At 61.0% G+C, this 15539-nt stretch overlaps 3 protein-coding genes and 1 long non-coding RNA gene across 6 annotated transcripts in view; 2 read left to right on the top strand and 2 right to left on the bottom strand.

The window, feature by feature from the left end:
• Nucleotides 1-780: 780 nt before the first annotated feature.
• TYSND1 (trypsin like peroxisomal matrix peptidase 1) lies at nt 781-2781 on the top strand. Its single transcript, XM_021543849.2, has 4 exons — nt 781-1751; nt 1835-1968; nt 2037-2222; nt 2310-2781. Exons 1-4 carry the CDS (start codon nt 781-783, stop codon nt 2519-2521), a joined length of 1503 nt encoding a protein of 500 aa, XP_021399524.2. The 3' UTR covers nt 2522-2781.
• Nucleotides 2782-3241: 460 nt separating this feature from the next.
• On the bottom strand, nt 3242-8794 carry SPOCK2 (SPARC (osteonectin), cwcv and kazal like domains proteoglycan 2). Its single transcript, XM_021543853.3, has 11 exons — nt 8564-8794; nt 6556-6564; nt 6300-6345; nt 5927-6041; nt 5740-5842; nt 5552-5660; nt 5356-5475; nt 5051-5269; nt 4198-4260; nt 3924-4061; nt 3242-3840 (listed from the first exon to the last, which is right to left on the bottom strand). The coding sequence occupies exons 1-11, from the start codon at nt 8777-8779 to the stop codon at nt 3695-3697; spliced, it is 1284 nt and encodes a 427-aa protein (XP_021399528.1). The 5' UTR covers nt 8780-8794; the 3' UTR covers nt 3242-3694.
• LOC116183795 (uncharacterized) lies at nt 8123-15004 on the top strand. Its single transcript, XR_004148486.2, has 2 exons — nt 8123-8350; nt 14233-15004. It is a non-coding gene; the product is annotated as an uncharacterized LOC116183795 (long non-coding RNA).
• The window catches only part of ASCC1 (activating signal cointegrator 1 complex subunit 1), a 35249-nt gene continuing 30796 nt past the window's right edge, over nt 11087-15539 (bottom strand). For all 3 annotated transcript variants that reach the window (XM_021543854.3, XM_021543855.3, XM_021543856.3), the window contains exon 10: nt 11087-11668. In XM_021543854.3, coding sequence (XP_021399529.1) covers nt 11552-11668 — 117 coding nt within the window. In that variant the 3' untranslated portion in view covers nt 11087-11551. The remainder of the gene's footprint in view (nt 11669-15539) is intronic.

Here is a 15539-nt window from a genome sequence, read left to right on the forward strand (position 1 = left end):
GGAAACAGGCAGGATGGAAGAGCCGCTTGTCTCCGGGCTGGCATCCAGGGAGAGCTCATGGCTTGCAGGGCTTTGCTCTTGGTAGAACAAACCCACACCGAGCCCAGACAGCCGGGAAGGGGCTGGGGGGGAAACGGGGAGGGGGGGTCTGACTCCCGGTATTCGGGGGCGATTTTAGCTGTTCCAGAAGGATTTTCCCAGTCCCGGTACCTCTGTTGGAAATAAAAGTTTCGTACTCGTTGGTGCTGCGGGTGAGGTGGGAAGCGAGCGTGGCCGTGGGGTGTCCGGGCCGAGGGTCCCGGGAACGGGGCGCGTGTGCCGGTGTCCCGAAGTGCAGCGCTGGGTCGTGGTGGGCGAGGGGCGGCTGCGGGCCGAGGGTCCCGGTTCTCCCGGGGCCGAGGGGCGGCTCCAAAGCAGGCATTCCTGATGTGCCGGGGCAGCGGGGCCGGGCCGGGGCAGCGGGGCCGGGGCCGGGGCAGCGGGGCCGGGGCAGCGGGGCCGGGCCGGGGCAGCGGGGCCGGGGCCGGGGCAGCGGGGCCGGTCCGGGGCAGCGGGGCCGGGCCGGGGCAGCGGGGCCGGGGCAGCGGGGCCGGGGCCGGGGCAGCGGGGCCGGGCCGGGGCAGCGGGGCCGGGCCGGGGGCCGCGCACCCCCGGTGAGGGCCCCGCGGGGGCGCGCCCGTCACGTGCGCGCTCCGCCCCGGCCAATGGGGAGGGCGCGGCGCGGGGTGGCAGCCAATGGGCGCGCGGGGCGGGCGCGGGGGCGCGGCGGGGATGGCGGCGATGGCGGCGCCGCCGTGCTGCGCGGTGCGGGTGCGGGGCGCGGGCGGCGGCGATGGCGGCTGCAGCGGGCTGGTGCTGAGCCGCCGCCCCGCGCTGGTGCTGTGCCACGCCGCCGTCTTCGCCCCGTTCCTGCGCGCCGGCCCCCTCGCCTGGGCGCGCCCCGCCGCGCTGCTGCCCGACGCGCTCCGGCCGTGCCCGCGCCTCAGCGTCGTGCTGGGGGCCGCGGCCGGCGGGCTGCGGGAGCTCGATGCGCGGCTGCTGGCGCTGGTGCCGTGCGCGGCGTTCCGGCGGGCGCTGGAGCGCGGCCTCGGGCGGGCGGAGCGGTGGCGGTTCGGGGCCTCGGAGGACGCGGGCACCGACCCGCGGGCGCTGCCCTGGTTCGCCTGGCTGCGGGTGCCCGGGCTGGACGCGCCCGAGGGCGGCTGGGCGGCGCGGACCAGCGCCGGCTGCCTGCGCAAGGGGCAGGCGCTGCTCGCCTGCGGGTCGCCTTTCGGAGACCTGTGCCCCGAGCTGTTCCTCAACACGCTGAGCCGGGGCGTGGTCAGCAACCTGGCGGGCGAGGAGAACGCCCTGGTGCTCACCGATGCCCGCTGCCTGCCCGGCACTGAGGGCGGCGCCGCCTTCGTGCCCTCGCCCGACGGGCCGCGCGTGGTGGCCGTGATCGCCGCCTCCTTCTGCTGGAAGGGCGCCGAGTGGGTCGGGCTCACGCTGCTCTGCTCGCTCGCCGCCATCCTGCGCAGCAGCGCCGGCGTCCTGGGTGAAGCCGGGATCGTGGTGCCGCCGGTGCCGGCGTGGGTGGCCGCGGTGCCAGCGAGCAGCGGGCAGGATCCCCTGGGCTGGACGGCGCTGGTGGAGTGCGGGGCGACCTGGGGCTCCGGGGTGCTGCTGGCACCAAGGATGCTCCTCACCTGCCGACACGTCGTGGAGGCAAGAGCCCCACTCTACGTGACACCGGCAGCCGGCCCCGACCAGTGAGTGCGGCTGTCCCCCTGCCAGCCTTAACCCCCGACCCTGCGTGTCCCCCGCCATGACATCTCGTTAACCGTGTCCTTAGGGATGTCGCCGTGCTCAGGGGACATGTGGTGTTTGCCACCGAGGAGTCATCCCCCTTTGATGTGGCCGTGGTGGAGCTGGAGGAGAGCGTGCCAGGCTTTGTCCCACCGTGCCTGGCCAACACCTTCCTCCCAGGTAAGCACTGGGGGGACACGGGCTGTTAGGTAAGGACTGCCTCGCACCTGCTGCCTCTCCCATCCCAGGAGAAGAGGTGAGCGTGGTGGGCTTCGGGGCGCTGGGGCAGGCGTGCGGCCCCTCGGTGACAGCAGGGGTGCTCTCGGCCGTGGTGGCTGTGGCTGGGCGCCCTGTCATGCTGCAAACCACCTGTGCCGTCCACGGGGGCTCCAGCGGTGGCCCCCTCGTCTCCTCCCGCAGTGGATGCCTCATGGGTAAGCCAGGGGTCTCCCCGTGGGCAGGTGGGGGTGGGCATCCCCCGGCCAGACCCAGTGATGTGGGCATCACTCCCTCCCTGCCAGGCATCGTGGCCAGCAACACGCGGGACACCGCTGTGGGGGCTACCTACCCCCACCTCAACTTCTGCATCCCCATCACCATCCTGCAGCCGCTCGTCGCATGCTACTGCTGCACTGGCGACCCCGCCGCCTTCGCCGAGCTCAACCGGGTGGGTGAGGGGGTGAGGGCGACTTGGCAGCTCCAGCAGAGGCCAGGACTCCCCAGCAAGCTCTGACGCCCCTCGTGTGAGGCTTGTGCCAGGGACCGAGGTATCAGGGACTGAGATGCCAAGGATGGGGCTGCCACATCTGCTCTTCAGCCCGGTGGTGTGGGGCCCAAGCACCTGCACTGCACAGAGCCAGTGGAGCATGGGCACTCTGGGGCAGGGGATACAGCACAGTGCCTCTGACAGCTGCTGACAGCCCCAGACTGGAGAAGTTTGGGGTCTGTTATTGTTTTATTTTCTCCCTGGGGCCATAAATGCAGTGAATTGAGGCCCTGGTGTCCCGTGTGCTGAGTGGCTGCAGGGGGGGTGGTGGAGGCCCTCACTAGGGTGTGGGTTGGGTTCTGGGGGGCAGGTTGGTCCTGTAAGGGATATTCTGGGTTAGGGGTAGGATTGGGGTAAAGCATGGGGAGGGAAGGCAGTTCTGATTCCTTCCACGGCTCTGGACCCTGTGGAAAGGGGGTTTGGGATGCTGGAGAGGGTCAGCAGCTGGGGAGGGGACATGTCCCTGGGGAGGGAGGCCAGTTCCAGCTTCATGGCAGCAGAGTACAGGAACCAACCCAGGGCACTGACAGGGGGGCACTCCCACCCCAACCTGCTCCCCAGCCCTGCAGTGCCTGCTCACTGGAGGGCACAGCACCACCACCACCCCCTGCCCAGGACAGCCCTGCAGGGCAGGTGGGTGCAGGGGAGGCACGGGGGGTGCCATGGGGAGGAACGGGCGGGCGAGTGTTTGACACAGCACGGGGTATTTATTTCACAGCCACTACACAACGCCGGGGGCCGGGGCAGCCACGCAAGCACAACATGAGGGGGGATGAGGGGAGAAAGGAGGGGCAGCTTATCTATAAGGGGGTTTGTTGTTTTTTTTTTTTTGTTTTTTCCTCTTTTTTTTCCCACTTTTATTAGCGCCATTTGCCCGGTTGAAGACCACGCAGCAGCACACTAGGCCTACAAGGCTCTACCCAAAAAAAAAAAAAAAAAAAAAGCTCAAATTCGCATAAGAACGCCCCCCCCCCCGCCCCGCTCACCCCCTCCCCAGGCGAGCGCCCCGTTGGCCCATCCCACACGGGACCGGAGAGGGGAGCACCCACCCCATGCCACACCGGCAGCGGGGGGGCCACGGGGACCACCAGCTGGGGGGCTGCCTCCCGGCCGTGCCGCCCACTGGGCTCTCCTGCTCCTCTACCAGATGTAACCGCCGTCGTCGCCCTCGCCTGCTTCGCCCTCCTCTTCCTCGCCTTCCTCGCCCGCCTCCTCCGGCTCCTTCTCCTCCTCATCCTCCCAGCCCACGCTGCTCCCGAAGTCGCCCGAAAACCCCGTTGCTTCATCTGGAGGGGCGAGGGGCAGAGGTTCAGGGCCGGTCCCGGGGCTGCAGCCCCGTCCCCAGGCGGGCGCTCCCCGCAGCTCTCACCGCAGTCGGGGCTGCCATGGCCGCGGGTGCCCGTCAGCTCGGCCCCGTGCTGGTCTACACACCAGCACTCGCCGCCGCCCGGCTCGCACTGTGCCCGCCGGTAGTAGCCATCCTCATCGCAGCTGGGAATGAAGGTGCCTGCAGGGAAGCGATGGCCCCCCACCCCCCCCAAACACGTGCAGTGCCAAAGCCCCCCAGGGAGATCCCCATCCTCATTCCAGCCCGGCTGCACGGGGCACTGCTGGGGGAAAGGGCCCTGGGATGCCCCACTCACCCAGCTTTTTTTTGGTTGCTTCTTGGATCTGGATCTTCTCCAGCTCCCTGAGACAGGGCGGCTCTGCAGCAGCACCACATGCTGCTCTTAGGGCAGGCATGCAGCCCCTCCGGGACAGGCAACCCCTCACCCCACACAGTGTGCACCCCCAAACTCACAGCATTCATCTCTGTGGTGTGCATCCCCTAGAACTCCAGATGCCCCCATGGGGTGCATCCCCCAGACCCCACAGTGTGCATTCTCCATGGTGTGCATCCCACAGTGTGCACCCACCCTGACCCACGGAGTACATCCCCCAGCTCCACAGTGTGTATCCCCCTGGCTCCACGCTGTGCATCCCCCACCATGCATATCCCCCTTAAACCAAGATGTGCTTCCCCACGACCCACAGCATGCATCCCCACATGTTTTCCAGGCCCCCCAAACCCTGTGGTGTATCTCTCCCCCTAAGGCAAACATCCCACAGCCACTCCAAACCCACAGCAAGGATTGCCCATTACCCCATGACATATGTTCCTCCCCCACACACGCTAACCCCACAGCATGGCTTCCTTATGACCCCATGATGTACATCCCCACTCCCAACTCCAATCCCATGATGTAGATCCCCCACACCCCAGTCCCACAGCATGGATCCCCCATAACCCCACGTTTTACAACCCCAATCCCATAGCACGGATTCCCCATAACCCCATGAGGTACAACCCCAATCCCACAGCACAGATTCCCCAGTCCATGGCATGCATCCCTCAGGACACAGATCCCCCCAGTCTCGCGGAGTGCATCCTCCTGACCCCACAGTGTCCTCCAGGCCCCGGCCCCTCAGTGCCATCTCCCCCCTGCCCTGACGCACTTTCCCTCCAGAAGCAGAAGCACCACTCGGGAGCAGAGACGCGGCCATCCTTGGAGGTGTCGCAGGAGTTGAAGAAGGCGCGGATGCACACCTCGTACTTGTCCAGGTTGATGGCGGCCAGCTCAGTCGCCTCCAGGAAGAGGTCCCCGCTCGTGTCCAGCCGGGCGAACATCCACCCCACCGCCTCCTTGCAGGTGGCCGCCACGCTCCTCTCCAGTGCTGCAGGGTAGGATGAAGCCCGTGTCTGCCCGGCCCGCCTGGGGACAGCAGCCCACGTCCCCTCCCCGCGTGGCAGGGACAGGTACCAGAGGTGGGGCTGGCAGGGAGCCCACCGGAGCCGTTCTGCTTGGCATTCTCCCGCAGGAGCTGGAACCAGTCGCGCAGACGGTCACCCAGGTCGGCCAGATCCTGCCCGGTGCACAGTTCTGTGGGGTCCAGCGGGGCAGCGTCAGGCCGGGCAGAGCTCGGGGGCGGTCCCCCGGTGCCCTGCACCCCGCTCACCTTGTTTGCTGTCGCCGACAGGGCTGTGCGGGGTCGGGCAGGGGCACTGCCCCTCGCATCGCACCGTCAGCTGCTTGCTGGCCAGGCACGCCTGCTGCTCCAGCTTGCACTGCGGGGCGGCAGCGGGACGTCGGCGGGCGACACGGGGCACAGGGCCCCGTCCCCGCGGCGGGTGCCGCTGTCCTTACCGCCGAGCTGTACGTGTGGCCGTCGGAGCCGCAGACGGCAGCCACCGGGGCAGCGTGGCAGGGCTTGCAGCCCCCGTGCGCCTTGGGGCCCAGCGGCTTGATCCTGCACGGGGCGAGAGGCTGTGAGCCCCCGCCTCGGCCCCCCTTCGCCTGCCGCCTCTCGGCCCCGGCGCCGCCGCGCTCCTACCTGTGCTCCAGCTTCTTGCGGCTGATGCACATGGCGCGCTGGTAGCCCTGCGCCACGCACACCTTGTGCCGGCTGCACTTCACTTTCTGGCAGGGGTCCTTGGTGGTGTCCAGGGCTGGGGGGGCACAGAGGGACTGGGGCAGGCGGGGACGCTCCAGGGGAGCCCCGGCCGGCCCGGCACAAAGCGCCATTCAGGCTGCAGCTGGGCAGCCGCCTCGGCACCAGCTGCTGCTTCCCAGCTCGCACCGACCCCAGCACCGCTCCGAGCCGGAAGGGAAAAACCCGGGGGGGTGCAAGCAGAGAGTGCGACCCCTCGCCATACTGGCTGGCATCGAGCCCACTGTGCTCCAGCCCAAACCCATCTCAGCGGTACCTTCATCCCCGGGCTGGTTGTCCTCCCAGCTCTTGATGTAGTCATCCTGCGAATTGGGGAGAGCCTGCGTGAGTGCAGGTGGCGGGAGAGGTGACACCGGGCCAGGCGTGCCATCACCCTGCTCGGGCCCACCGGCCCGGCTCCCGCTGCACACACCCCCTGGGCACCCCACAGCGGGAGGGCAGGGAGCAGGGACAGGGAGCAGCCTCCCCACACAAGCGGGGTGTCACCCCCTCGGTAGCCCCTCGAGGCTCACCTCCACCTCCTGGCAGCATGGCAGTGAGACGGCCCAGCCGGAAGCAAGAAAAGAAAAAGAGAGAGAGAGTGCCCACCATCAGCTCTGGGACAGCACAAAGCCCTGCTCCTGGCCCCATCCCACAGTGACAAGCACCCTGTGCCAGTGGGGCACCCTGACCTTCTGGTGCCCAAAGCTCTCGCCACCAGCCCTGGATATCACTGGCACTGACCACCAGTGTGCTTCCCCATCTCTGGCTTAGACCTGTAATCCTGCAGAGCCTTTACACTGGATAAAGACTTCCCCCATCAGCCAGCTGGGAAAGGGATGGAAATGGCATTGGGTGGATGAAGCCCTTGGGAGCCCAGTGAGGATCTCAGAGGATCCCCATGGTGCTGCCACCCTGGTTCTTCAACCGTGAGCCCAGAAGGAGTGGGCCAAGATGGATGTCCCTGCCTGGGGAGGCAGAACTGCTCCCACAGGACCCCGAAAGCATGCCGGGGGTGTGGGGGAGCAGCAGGGACTCCAACCCTCCCAGCAGGCAGCATGGCCCGCCCCACGGGATGCTCCGGGGTGAGCTTTGTGATGAGGCAGGAGCATCCCTGCTGCCCTGGAGAGGGTGGGCAGGGTTGGGGATGGCAGCTGGAAGCAGCGGCACGGGAGGCAGCTCTGGAGGGGATGTCTCACTCCAGCACGGCGGTGTTTGCACCGCAATCGATAGCCGCGTTCCCGTGCTGTGATTGGTAACACTGCGGCGCCCGGCAGCTCCCTGCGGCGCGGGTCTCGCCACGGCCGCCGGCCTCCTCCCCGTGCATCCCCCCACCGGCGCTGCTCAGTCGAAAACCCCACAAATCCATGGATTTGCTTATTAATCCAAGCTAACCGCCAGTAGGGCTGCACCACCAATCCCCCCCCCCCCTTCCCCAGCGCGGCAGCAGCAGGGTGGGCCCCACGCGTGCAGCCAGCGCCCGGGGGTGGGCATCCCTCAGCCCTGAACCTCCCCGGGGATGCCCAACTGGTTTATTTCGGGGGTCGTGCTCCCTGCCATGCAGTGGGCATATCTCCCTTGCTGCCATCCATCCATCCATCCATCCATCCATCCATCCATCCATCCATCCATCCATCCCATCCTATCCTCCCTGCCAAGGTGAACCCGAGGGTGCATCTGAACAAAGACCAGCGGGGCTGGCTCGGGGTGGGGGGGCGGCTCGGGGTGTGCCCCCTCCCCGCCCGGCTGCTGCAGGTGTCCTGGGTCTCCTTAGGATAAAGCTGCAGCACCGTGTCTCCCACCCTGGAGGACACGAGCAGGAGGTGTAAAACGAGCCCGAGAAAAAACCCGACTGCCTCATAATATTAAGGGCTGCAGCTAAATGCCATCGAGGCTGTTCGCAAGGGCTGTGTAACGGGGAGAGGTGACAGCATCCCGAGCCCGGTGTGCCAGCGCTTCTCCAGCACTGCCTGCATCCTCATCCTCCCTGCCTCACGTCCCCCACATCCCCAGGGGTCACCACCCCGCCGAGGCGGCGCCGGCCCCGCCTGCGGCACCGCGCGGGGCTCCGAAGACACCCCGCGGGGCTCGGGGAAGCGGTGTCCCGGGGGATGCTCGTGCCCTGACACGGGCTGGGCTGCCACCGAGGGTATCAGGCCACGGCGCAGCCCCCGCAAGGGGCGGGCGGGCACGGGGAAGAGGGTGCAGAAGACAGCACCCCGGACAACGCAGAGGGTCGCTTTGGAATCAAGCCCCGGCTATGGAGGCACCGGCACAAGCCACGCAGCTTTGGCGTCGGGCAGGGAGACGGCGGCGCTGCCGGAGCCGGTGAGCATCCCCCAGGTACCGGGGCCGGCAGCCGCCCACGGCCGCGGCGGGATGCGGGCACCGCCGAGCATCCCCGGCGATGGGGCCGGGGCCGGGGCCGGGGAGGGTCGCGCTGCGGCAGCCGCAGCCGCGGGGCGGGGAGTGCGGGGAGGGGTCTCCCGGTGCCCGGCAGCGCGTCCCGTCCCCCCCGCCCCGCTGCCGGCGCGGACTCACGTCTCGGAAGCGGTTCCAGTGCTTGATCCTGCCGCCGTACTGCGAGATAGACGAGAGCCACTGCTCGTCCTCCATGAAATTGCCGGGGCTCTCCCCCGCCGCGGCGGGCCCGAGGCCGGTGGCGGGGCCGGCGGCGGGCCCGGGGCCGGCGGCGGCGGCGGGCAGGAGCAGGGCCAGCAGGGCCAGCAGGGCGCGGCGCCCGCCGCAGCCCCGCATGCTGCCGCAGCGCCGGGGGGAGCGGGCGCGGTGCGGAGCGGTGCGGTGCGCACGGGGAGGCGCCGCCGGCGAGTGCGGCCGCGGGGCGGCACCGGGCGGCACCGGCGGGAGGGCCGGGGCGGGGCCTCCGCCGCGCCCGCCGCACCTGCGCGCCGACACCGGGGCGGGGGAGCCGCCGGCACGGCACGGCACGGCACGGCACGGCCTCAGCACCGACCCACCTTCTGTCCCCATCTTGCACCCCCGTCCCTGACCTGTCCCTGTCCCTCGTTCCTCATCGTGCACCCTGCAACTCTTGCTACCCCCGCGTCCTGAGGTCCTCGTCCTGCACTACTGGTTCCTACCGCGTCCCCATCCTGCATCCCCTGCCACACCCCCTTCCCGCATCCTCCATCCTGCATTCCTGGTCCCTATCCGGTCTCCATTCCTCATTCCCCATTCTGCGCCCTCATCCCCGGTCCATACCGTGTCCCCCACCCTGCATCTCCCATCCCCATCACATCTCCATTCTGCATCCCCCTTCCTGCATCCTTGGTTCCTACCCGGTCTCCATCCCACATCCGAAGTCCTGCATCCCTTGGTCCCTGCCTTGTTCTCGTCCTGCAACCCTGTAACAGCTGTGTCCTACATCCTTCATCCAGCACCCCTGGTCCTGCCAGGTCCCCATTTCACATCTCCCATCCTGCATCCCCTGCCACATACCCATCCAGCACCAGTCATGCCATATCCCCTCATTCTTACCATGTATCCATCACACATCCCCCCCATTCCTTCCACATCTCCCACCTGAATACCCCATCTTGCATTCTCAGTCCCTACTACACCCCCATCCCACAGCCCCTTGTCCCTGGCACCTCCCATCTTCCCTGTGATGCCCACACTGGGGTCCCCATTCCTCACCCATCCCAGCACAGCATTTTAGGGCCCCAGGGAAGACTCCCCCCAGTCCCAAGGTTTTGCTTTTGGATTTTCCCCTCTTCTCAGCAGGGGGAAATCAGGGTAGGCAACAAGTGACAACTTACCCCAGCTGCAGCTCCTTCACAGCTTCAGCTGGGGATGCCACAGCACACATCCAGCTTCTCTTCTCCCTGCCAGGATGGGAAGGAAAACTGCCAGCAAACCCCGGTGATGTCAGGCAAAAGATCAGAATCCTTAATTCTGCCTGGGGAAGGAGGTGTGAAATGAATTTTGCTGTGCCAGGCTAGAGCCGCGGGATAAGCTGCTTACCAGTGAAATTCCACCAACTTCCAAAAGAATTGTCACTAAATCATGTTTATACAAGTGGTAAGAGGAGGAGTATGCTTCAATTGTCAAAAACCCATTTTTGCCTCAGCTTCTCAGTGAGAGTTATTAAAAGCTCGCCAGGCAGAAGCTTCCCAAGGTGCATCTCCCCTTTCCTGGTGGCTGCGTGAGCAGCTCCGAGTCTGTTCCAAAGAGATTTGCCAAGTACCTCTTCAGGCTGGCGGAAAGATGACAGCAACTGGTGTTAAGTGCTCTCAGCACCTCCCCTCCCTGTGAGTGTGTGCTGGTGTTCTGCTCCCCGAGGGAACCGTTTGGAAGGAGACTTTCAGAGAGCACAAAGGCGTCAGACCGCCTTTGTGCCAAGGAAAAGGACACAATCAGCCCAACGGCTGTAGCTGGGTACAAGCAAGGGCACCCAAGCAAAAGCACAGATTATTTGATTGCCTGACAGGCAGGCTTGAAAACAGACAGGCCATTTGGTCTGGGAAACATAAACAGCAACACATTTGAGGGGGAAATGAAAAGCAATCCCAATTCCTGAATGACTCCCACTGCTGTTTGTGCATGGCCAAACAGCCAGTTCACTGTGGAGGGAAGAAATGGGGTGAAATGATCACTAGCACACGTGGGTTCTACTAAAGCACCCCTATCCCTGGCTGAGACACTCTCCACCTCTACCACAGCATGATTCCATACCCATGGAACCAGCTAGGAATGGGCAGCAGCACCTGTTTTGTTACAAAACACCCAAGCACCAGCACCTTCCATTTTCCAAAGCATTCATCCTAGGGCAAGTTGAAATCCTGTGTTGCTGTTTTTAGCAAATGTGGAGATTTACAGGAAAAAAACAACGTTGTCTTGAGATCGCTGAAGGATTCACAATGGAATCAAAATGCTTGGTGCTGCTTTTAATGGAGAAACCACCTACAAGGCATATGTTTTTTGACACGCTCTGAAACGGTCACTGGAAAGCACTCTAATCGTCAGTGCTTTCTTATTATCATAGTTATGTGCTGTGCTGGAAGTTTAATTACAGAAACTATCAATGCAACAGGAGATAAACACTTTGCTTTTGAAGGGAATTCATTTATTTGGAGATCTACATCACACAGGCACGCTGCTGGAGATCCAAGCAATGCCTGACCTCAATATTGTTAAATCGTGCTCCAGCAAAGCTCTCCTGGATTTTAAATACTTATTTTAAGAACTTCCTTCTTCTGAAAAAAAGCCGTGTTTCAACACCGGCGATGTCCCAAAAGCCCCAGTTCTAGTCGTTTTCCTGGAAAATCAGCCATCCACAGACATCAAAGAGGCAACTTCGTGACATTTTGGGGGAAGAAGGAGGAAGGACTCTGGCAACCCCCAAGAAGAGAGCAGTGGGAAAAGCTGCAGGGAAATGTCAAGGTTCCCAAGCTTTGGAGGAGTCATGAGGCATCCCAGCTTGGAGTTCCCAGGTTCCCATTGAAGATTCATGTCCTCTAAAACCTTTCACTGAGGGATTACGCACCGAGCAGACCTGCTATGGCCACCTCAAGAGAAGCACAGCTGCCCAGATGTTGCATAGTAGCCAGAGGCGTCCGAGGAGAACCTCTGGGAGAGACGCACCGAGTCCAGCTGCACCTCCCCGAAGTAGAAGTTCTCAAAGAGCTGAAAGGAAGAAGAAAAAAACCACTTGAAGGGCAGCAGAGAAATGGAGTCAGCAGCTGGCAGCTCTCTTGCAGGAGCTGGCCTTGTCAAAAGCCTCTACTCACAGATAGGTTTTGCCTTTAAATCAAAGTGTTCTTTAGATTATTTTTCCCACTAAAGACTGCACTTGAACTCTTTTTATGTACAGCAGCAGCTGCTCAAACCTCCCCTGTTTTGCTGCCTGTGTCACTAAGAGAGTGTGGGGAAGCACCACTGCTCTGGAGGCACCACCCCCGGGTGCCTCTCGAGGCCGCAGGCTCTGCAGGAGCAAGGTTTGAGGCCAGGAGGTTTGCACCAATCCAGGCCACAGGATGCAGGACTTAACAGCTACAGCTCAGTCCTAATTCGAAGTAGCAGATTGGAGGCACAAGGCTCCTCATCCCAGCACTGACCCCGCTTTGTTCAACAAATCCGTCTTTGTTCGGCAAAGACTTGAGTGCAAATTAAGGAAAGCAAGCCAACTCCGGCGCCCGGGGGTGTGTCCCTGCCCATTAATCCAACCCACGAAGCAGACAAACAAAATGACATCACAATTTCTTACAAGAAGTTATTGCTGGAAAAGCATTGCATCCAAGCGCAAAGTGCTCCTCCCGTTCCATTAAGCAGCAGGAAATTGCTCTACCTGGGAACATCAGCTGTGCCTCAGGAAAAGCTTCTTGGTGGAGATGCTAATTTGGAAGCTCTGTTTAACCAGAGAGCTGTGAGTCACTGAGAACCTGAGCAGTGACTTCTCCCCACCTTGGAGATCTCCAAAATGTCCATTCCATCTGTTTCCTATTCAATTTTCTATCTGCCCCTGCAGGCGTGGGCTTGAGACAGTCCCACAGCCCTTCCTGCCCTTTACAGAAGGCAAGAAGGAAAGCCAACACATTAATCCTCCTGGAGCCAGTGGTGCATCAATTCCTCCATAGAGGGACTGACTGAAATCCCAAATAACTACTTAGCATCTGAAAGGCTGCACTTCACCTCCTCCAAAGAGGCATTTGGCTCTGCCTGGCACTGAATTTGGCACAACTGCTCTTTTGTTGTTTGTCCCAAGAGTATTCTATATCCTTTTTTCCAGAGGAGACCAGCTAGTTTTCTTTCAGGACAATTCCTGGGTTTGCTGTTACTCTACAAAGGAAAAGAACCATAAGGAAAGTGATTCCTTGCCCCTCTTGGGGCAGAGCACGAGACCCCAGGGCAGCAGCATGGCCTCAAGGGACACTGTGAGTGGTGGCTCCATGGGGTCACTGCCCTAAAGAGGAGCAGCCTGCAGAAAAGAAGCTCTGCTAAGGAAGCATCTCAAACCGGGAGAGGAGGAAAAGAGGAAGAGAAATTATGACAGCCATACAAACTCCATTTCATACAATTAAAGATTTATACAAGAAAGATTAATTATGTTCCCAAAAGCCTGCATCTTTCATGCTGGAGGACTTAGGATAAAATATCTCATTAATAAGAGATGGCAGTAAAAAGGGGTTGGTCACCTTTCTCTTTGTTTTGGCTGACCTCAGAAGGAAGGATGGTTTCCTGCTCTCTGGGACTCACTGCAATACTCTGCCACTGTGCCCACTCACCCCAAAATTTCACACATGTCCCTGTCACAGTGGCTGCTCTCACTGTCATTCCTTCCCATCACAGAGCACTCTGCACCCAGGAAAAACAGCAATAGCCTCTCTCGTGATTCCCAACAGAGGGACAGGTAGGTGTGCCGGGAAGCAAGGAGTACTAGGGCTTGAAGAGGGCCTCCTCCAGTGCCTAAAGGGGCTCCAAGGGAGCTGCACAAGGACTTTGGACAAAGGCATGGAGTCAAAGAAGAATGGCTTCCCACTGCCAGAGCGTGATTCAGATACTGGGAAACAATTCCTCCCTGTGAGGTGGGGAGGCCATGGCAAGAGAAGCTGCCCTGTCCCTGGAAGTGCAAGGCCAGGTTAGCTGGGCCTTGGAGCACTCTGATCTAAAGCGTCCCTATCCATGTCAAGAGGGATGGAACAAGGTGGACTTTACGGTCCCTTCCAACATAAACCATTCCAGAATTCTATGAAGAAAACAAATTAAATGCTGGGATGTGCCAGACCCATCAGCAGCGCTAGAAGTCAAACCTTTCCACAAAAAAACCAAAGGAAGAGTTTTGTTTATGCCATTGCTGGACACCACATGTTTTTCTTACTAAACACACATACATCAAACCAAAAATTAGTTAAGGAGACAAACCCTCCCCCAAGCCCCTCTTGCCTCACAGAGCCTCAGGCATGTCACAGCAGAAGGATGATTGAGAAGCCCCAAAAGACACTGCCCAGGTCAAGGGCCCTCCATTTGTACACTGCTAAAAGTGCAGCAAAGCCATTGTACCAAAGCACTTTGTATTCCCTTGGCTTTTTTAAGATTCACCACCTCCCATGTGTTCAAGCAGCTGTGTGTTTCCCAGGGAGGAACGCTGCTAGAACTATTGATTTTTGGTAATATGGCTGTACTTTCTGAGAGTAAACATGCTACAAGATTTAGAGGACAACCACAGACACTTTTTTCTGCTCTTGTTTCAGGTCAGCTTCTCACCGATGCTCCTGTGCTCCCTGAGGCTTCCCATGACAGAAGCCACTGCACAGAAGGCATGGAGATCACTGCACATCTGTGACCTGCCTCAGGCAGTGTCGAGAGAGGCCCCTCAAACATCACCCTCCAACACCTCTGAAACACCAAGGAGCGATCTTCGGAGACCTCTGAAACACCAGGAAGTGGCTTCCCATCACAAAAGCACCCTGCACTTGGGTCCCTGGGGACTTGGGAAGAGACTGCAGACAGCCAAGCCTCTGCTTTTGACATTCACTTCTATTTATCTTGAGGCGAAGCCAAGCAGAGCCAAGAAAGATATTTATAACTCCCCCCTCTCTGCAGCCAACACAGAAACGCTCTGGTTTCAGAGGAGCCCTGGAGCACAGCTAATGAAATGTCTCCTGGGAAAGCATCTTAGCATTTTTTATTCTGCACCAGGAAAGAAGGTACTTGGAGGTTGTTGCCCTTCAGAAGCAACTGCTGATACCCCCAAGACTGGCCGACTCCTCTTCCTGTCCTTTCCTATGGCTGCCAAGGGCCCACCTTCCCCCAAAAAGGCTGCAGGGAACATGAGGAGATGTGCATCAGGAGCAGCCAGGAGGGAGGCAGGGGAGGAGAATTGCAATCACCCGCAGAGCCATGTCATTTGATTGGAGTGGGACGCGAGACTCAGCAAAAGCACAGTAATTCTATAAATCCAAACGTGCTGAAGGATTTATGTCCTCGATGCCCAAGGAATAAATAAGAGAATGAAGGTTGGGATTTTTTTTTTTAAGTATTATAAATGAGAATGAACCTGATGGAAGTAAAGGTCAGCTTACAGAATCAACACCACGCATGCAGTGCAAGCTACTAACTCCCATCAAGGGAATAGCACTTAGAGGACTAAGTGCCCTCCATCTCCCTGCTGCCTTCCCAAATTGAATTAGAATGGAATAAGTAAAGAGCACTGTTAACTTTTAACCCCAGACCCAGCACCTCCAAGCAAAAACCCCAGGGATGTGCCCTGCCTTTCAAGCCACAGCCAAAAGTCTGGGAAATGCTCATTGAGGATGCTCGCATCTCCCATGGGGACAGAGCAGGTGTCAGGAGAGTGACAGCAGCAGCATCCCAGGATCTGTGGGGGATGGCACAGACTACAGCCACACAGCCCTCCCCAAAAGCCACAAGTTCCCAAGAGAAGGAGAGAACTGGATGATGGATAATCCATATTTCACAGGTCAGCCTGCAAGCTACCATAGACCCAAGTGCTCCTCTCTCCCCCTCTCCCAGCCTGGGGACTGGGTCCAAGGACACA

The sequence above is a fragment of the Lonchura striata genome, chromosome 7, assembly GCF_046129695.1.
Source record: "Lonchura striata isolate bLonStr1 chromosome 7, bLonStr1.mat, whole genome shotgun sequence".
Taxonomy (NCBI): Eukaryota; Metazoa; Chordata; class Aves; order Passeriformes; family Estrildidae; genus Lonchura; species Lonchura striata.

What these genes read in the sequence shown, in the direction of transcription:
- SPOCK2 (XM_021543853.3), bottom strand. Translation starts at nt 8,779, where the DNA reads ATGCGGGGCTGCGGCGGGCGCCGCGCCCTGCTGGCCCTGCTGGCCCTG. An exon ending in GCCACACGTACAGCTCGGCG is followed by an intron (nt 5,661 to 5,739) that starts GTAAGGACAGCG and finishes GCCGCCCCGCAG; the next exon opens with TGCAAGCTGGAGCAGCAGGC. An exon ending in TGTCGGCGACAGCAAACAAG is followed by an intron (nt 5,476 to 5,551) that starts GTGAGCGGGGTG and finishes TGGACCCCACAG; the next exon opens with AACTGTGCACCGGGCAGGAT.
- TYSND1 (XM_021543849.2), top strand. Translation starts at nt 781, where the DNA reads ATGGCGGCGCCGCCGTGCTGCGCGGTGCGGGTGCGGGGCGCGGGCGGC. An exon ending in CCGGCAGCCGGCCCCGACCA is followed by an intron (nt 1,752 to 1,834) that starts GTGAGTGCGGCT and finishes CCGTGTCCTTAG; the next exon opens with GGATGTCGCCGTGCTCAGGG. An exon ending in CCGCAGTGGATGCCTCATGG is followed by an intron (nt 2,223 to 2,309) that starts GTAAGCCAGGGG and finishes CCTCCCTGCCAG; the next exon opens with GCATCGTGGCCAGCAACACG.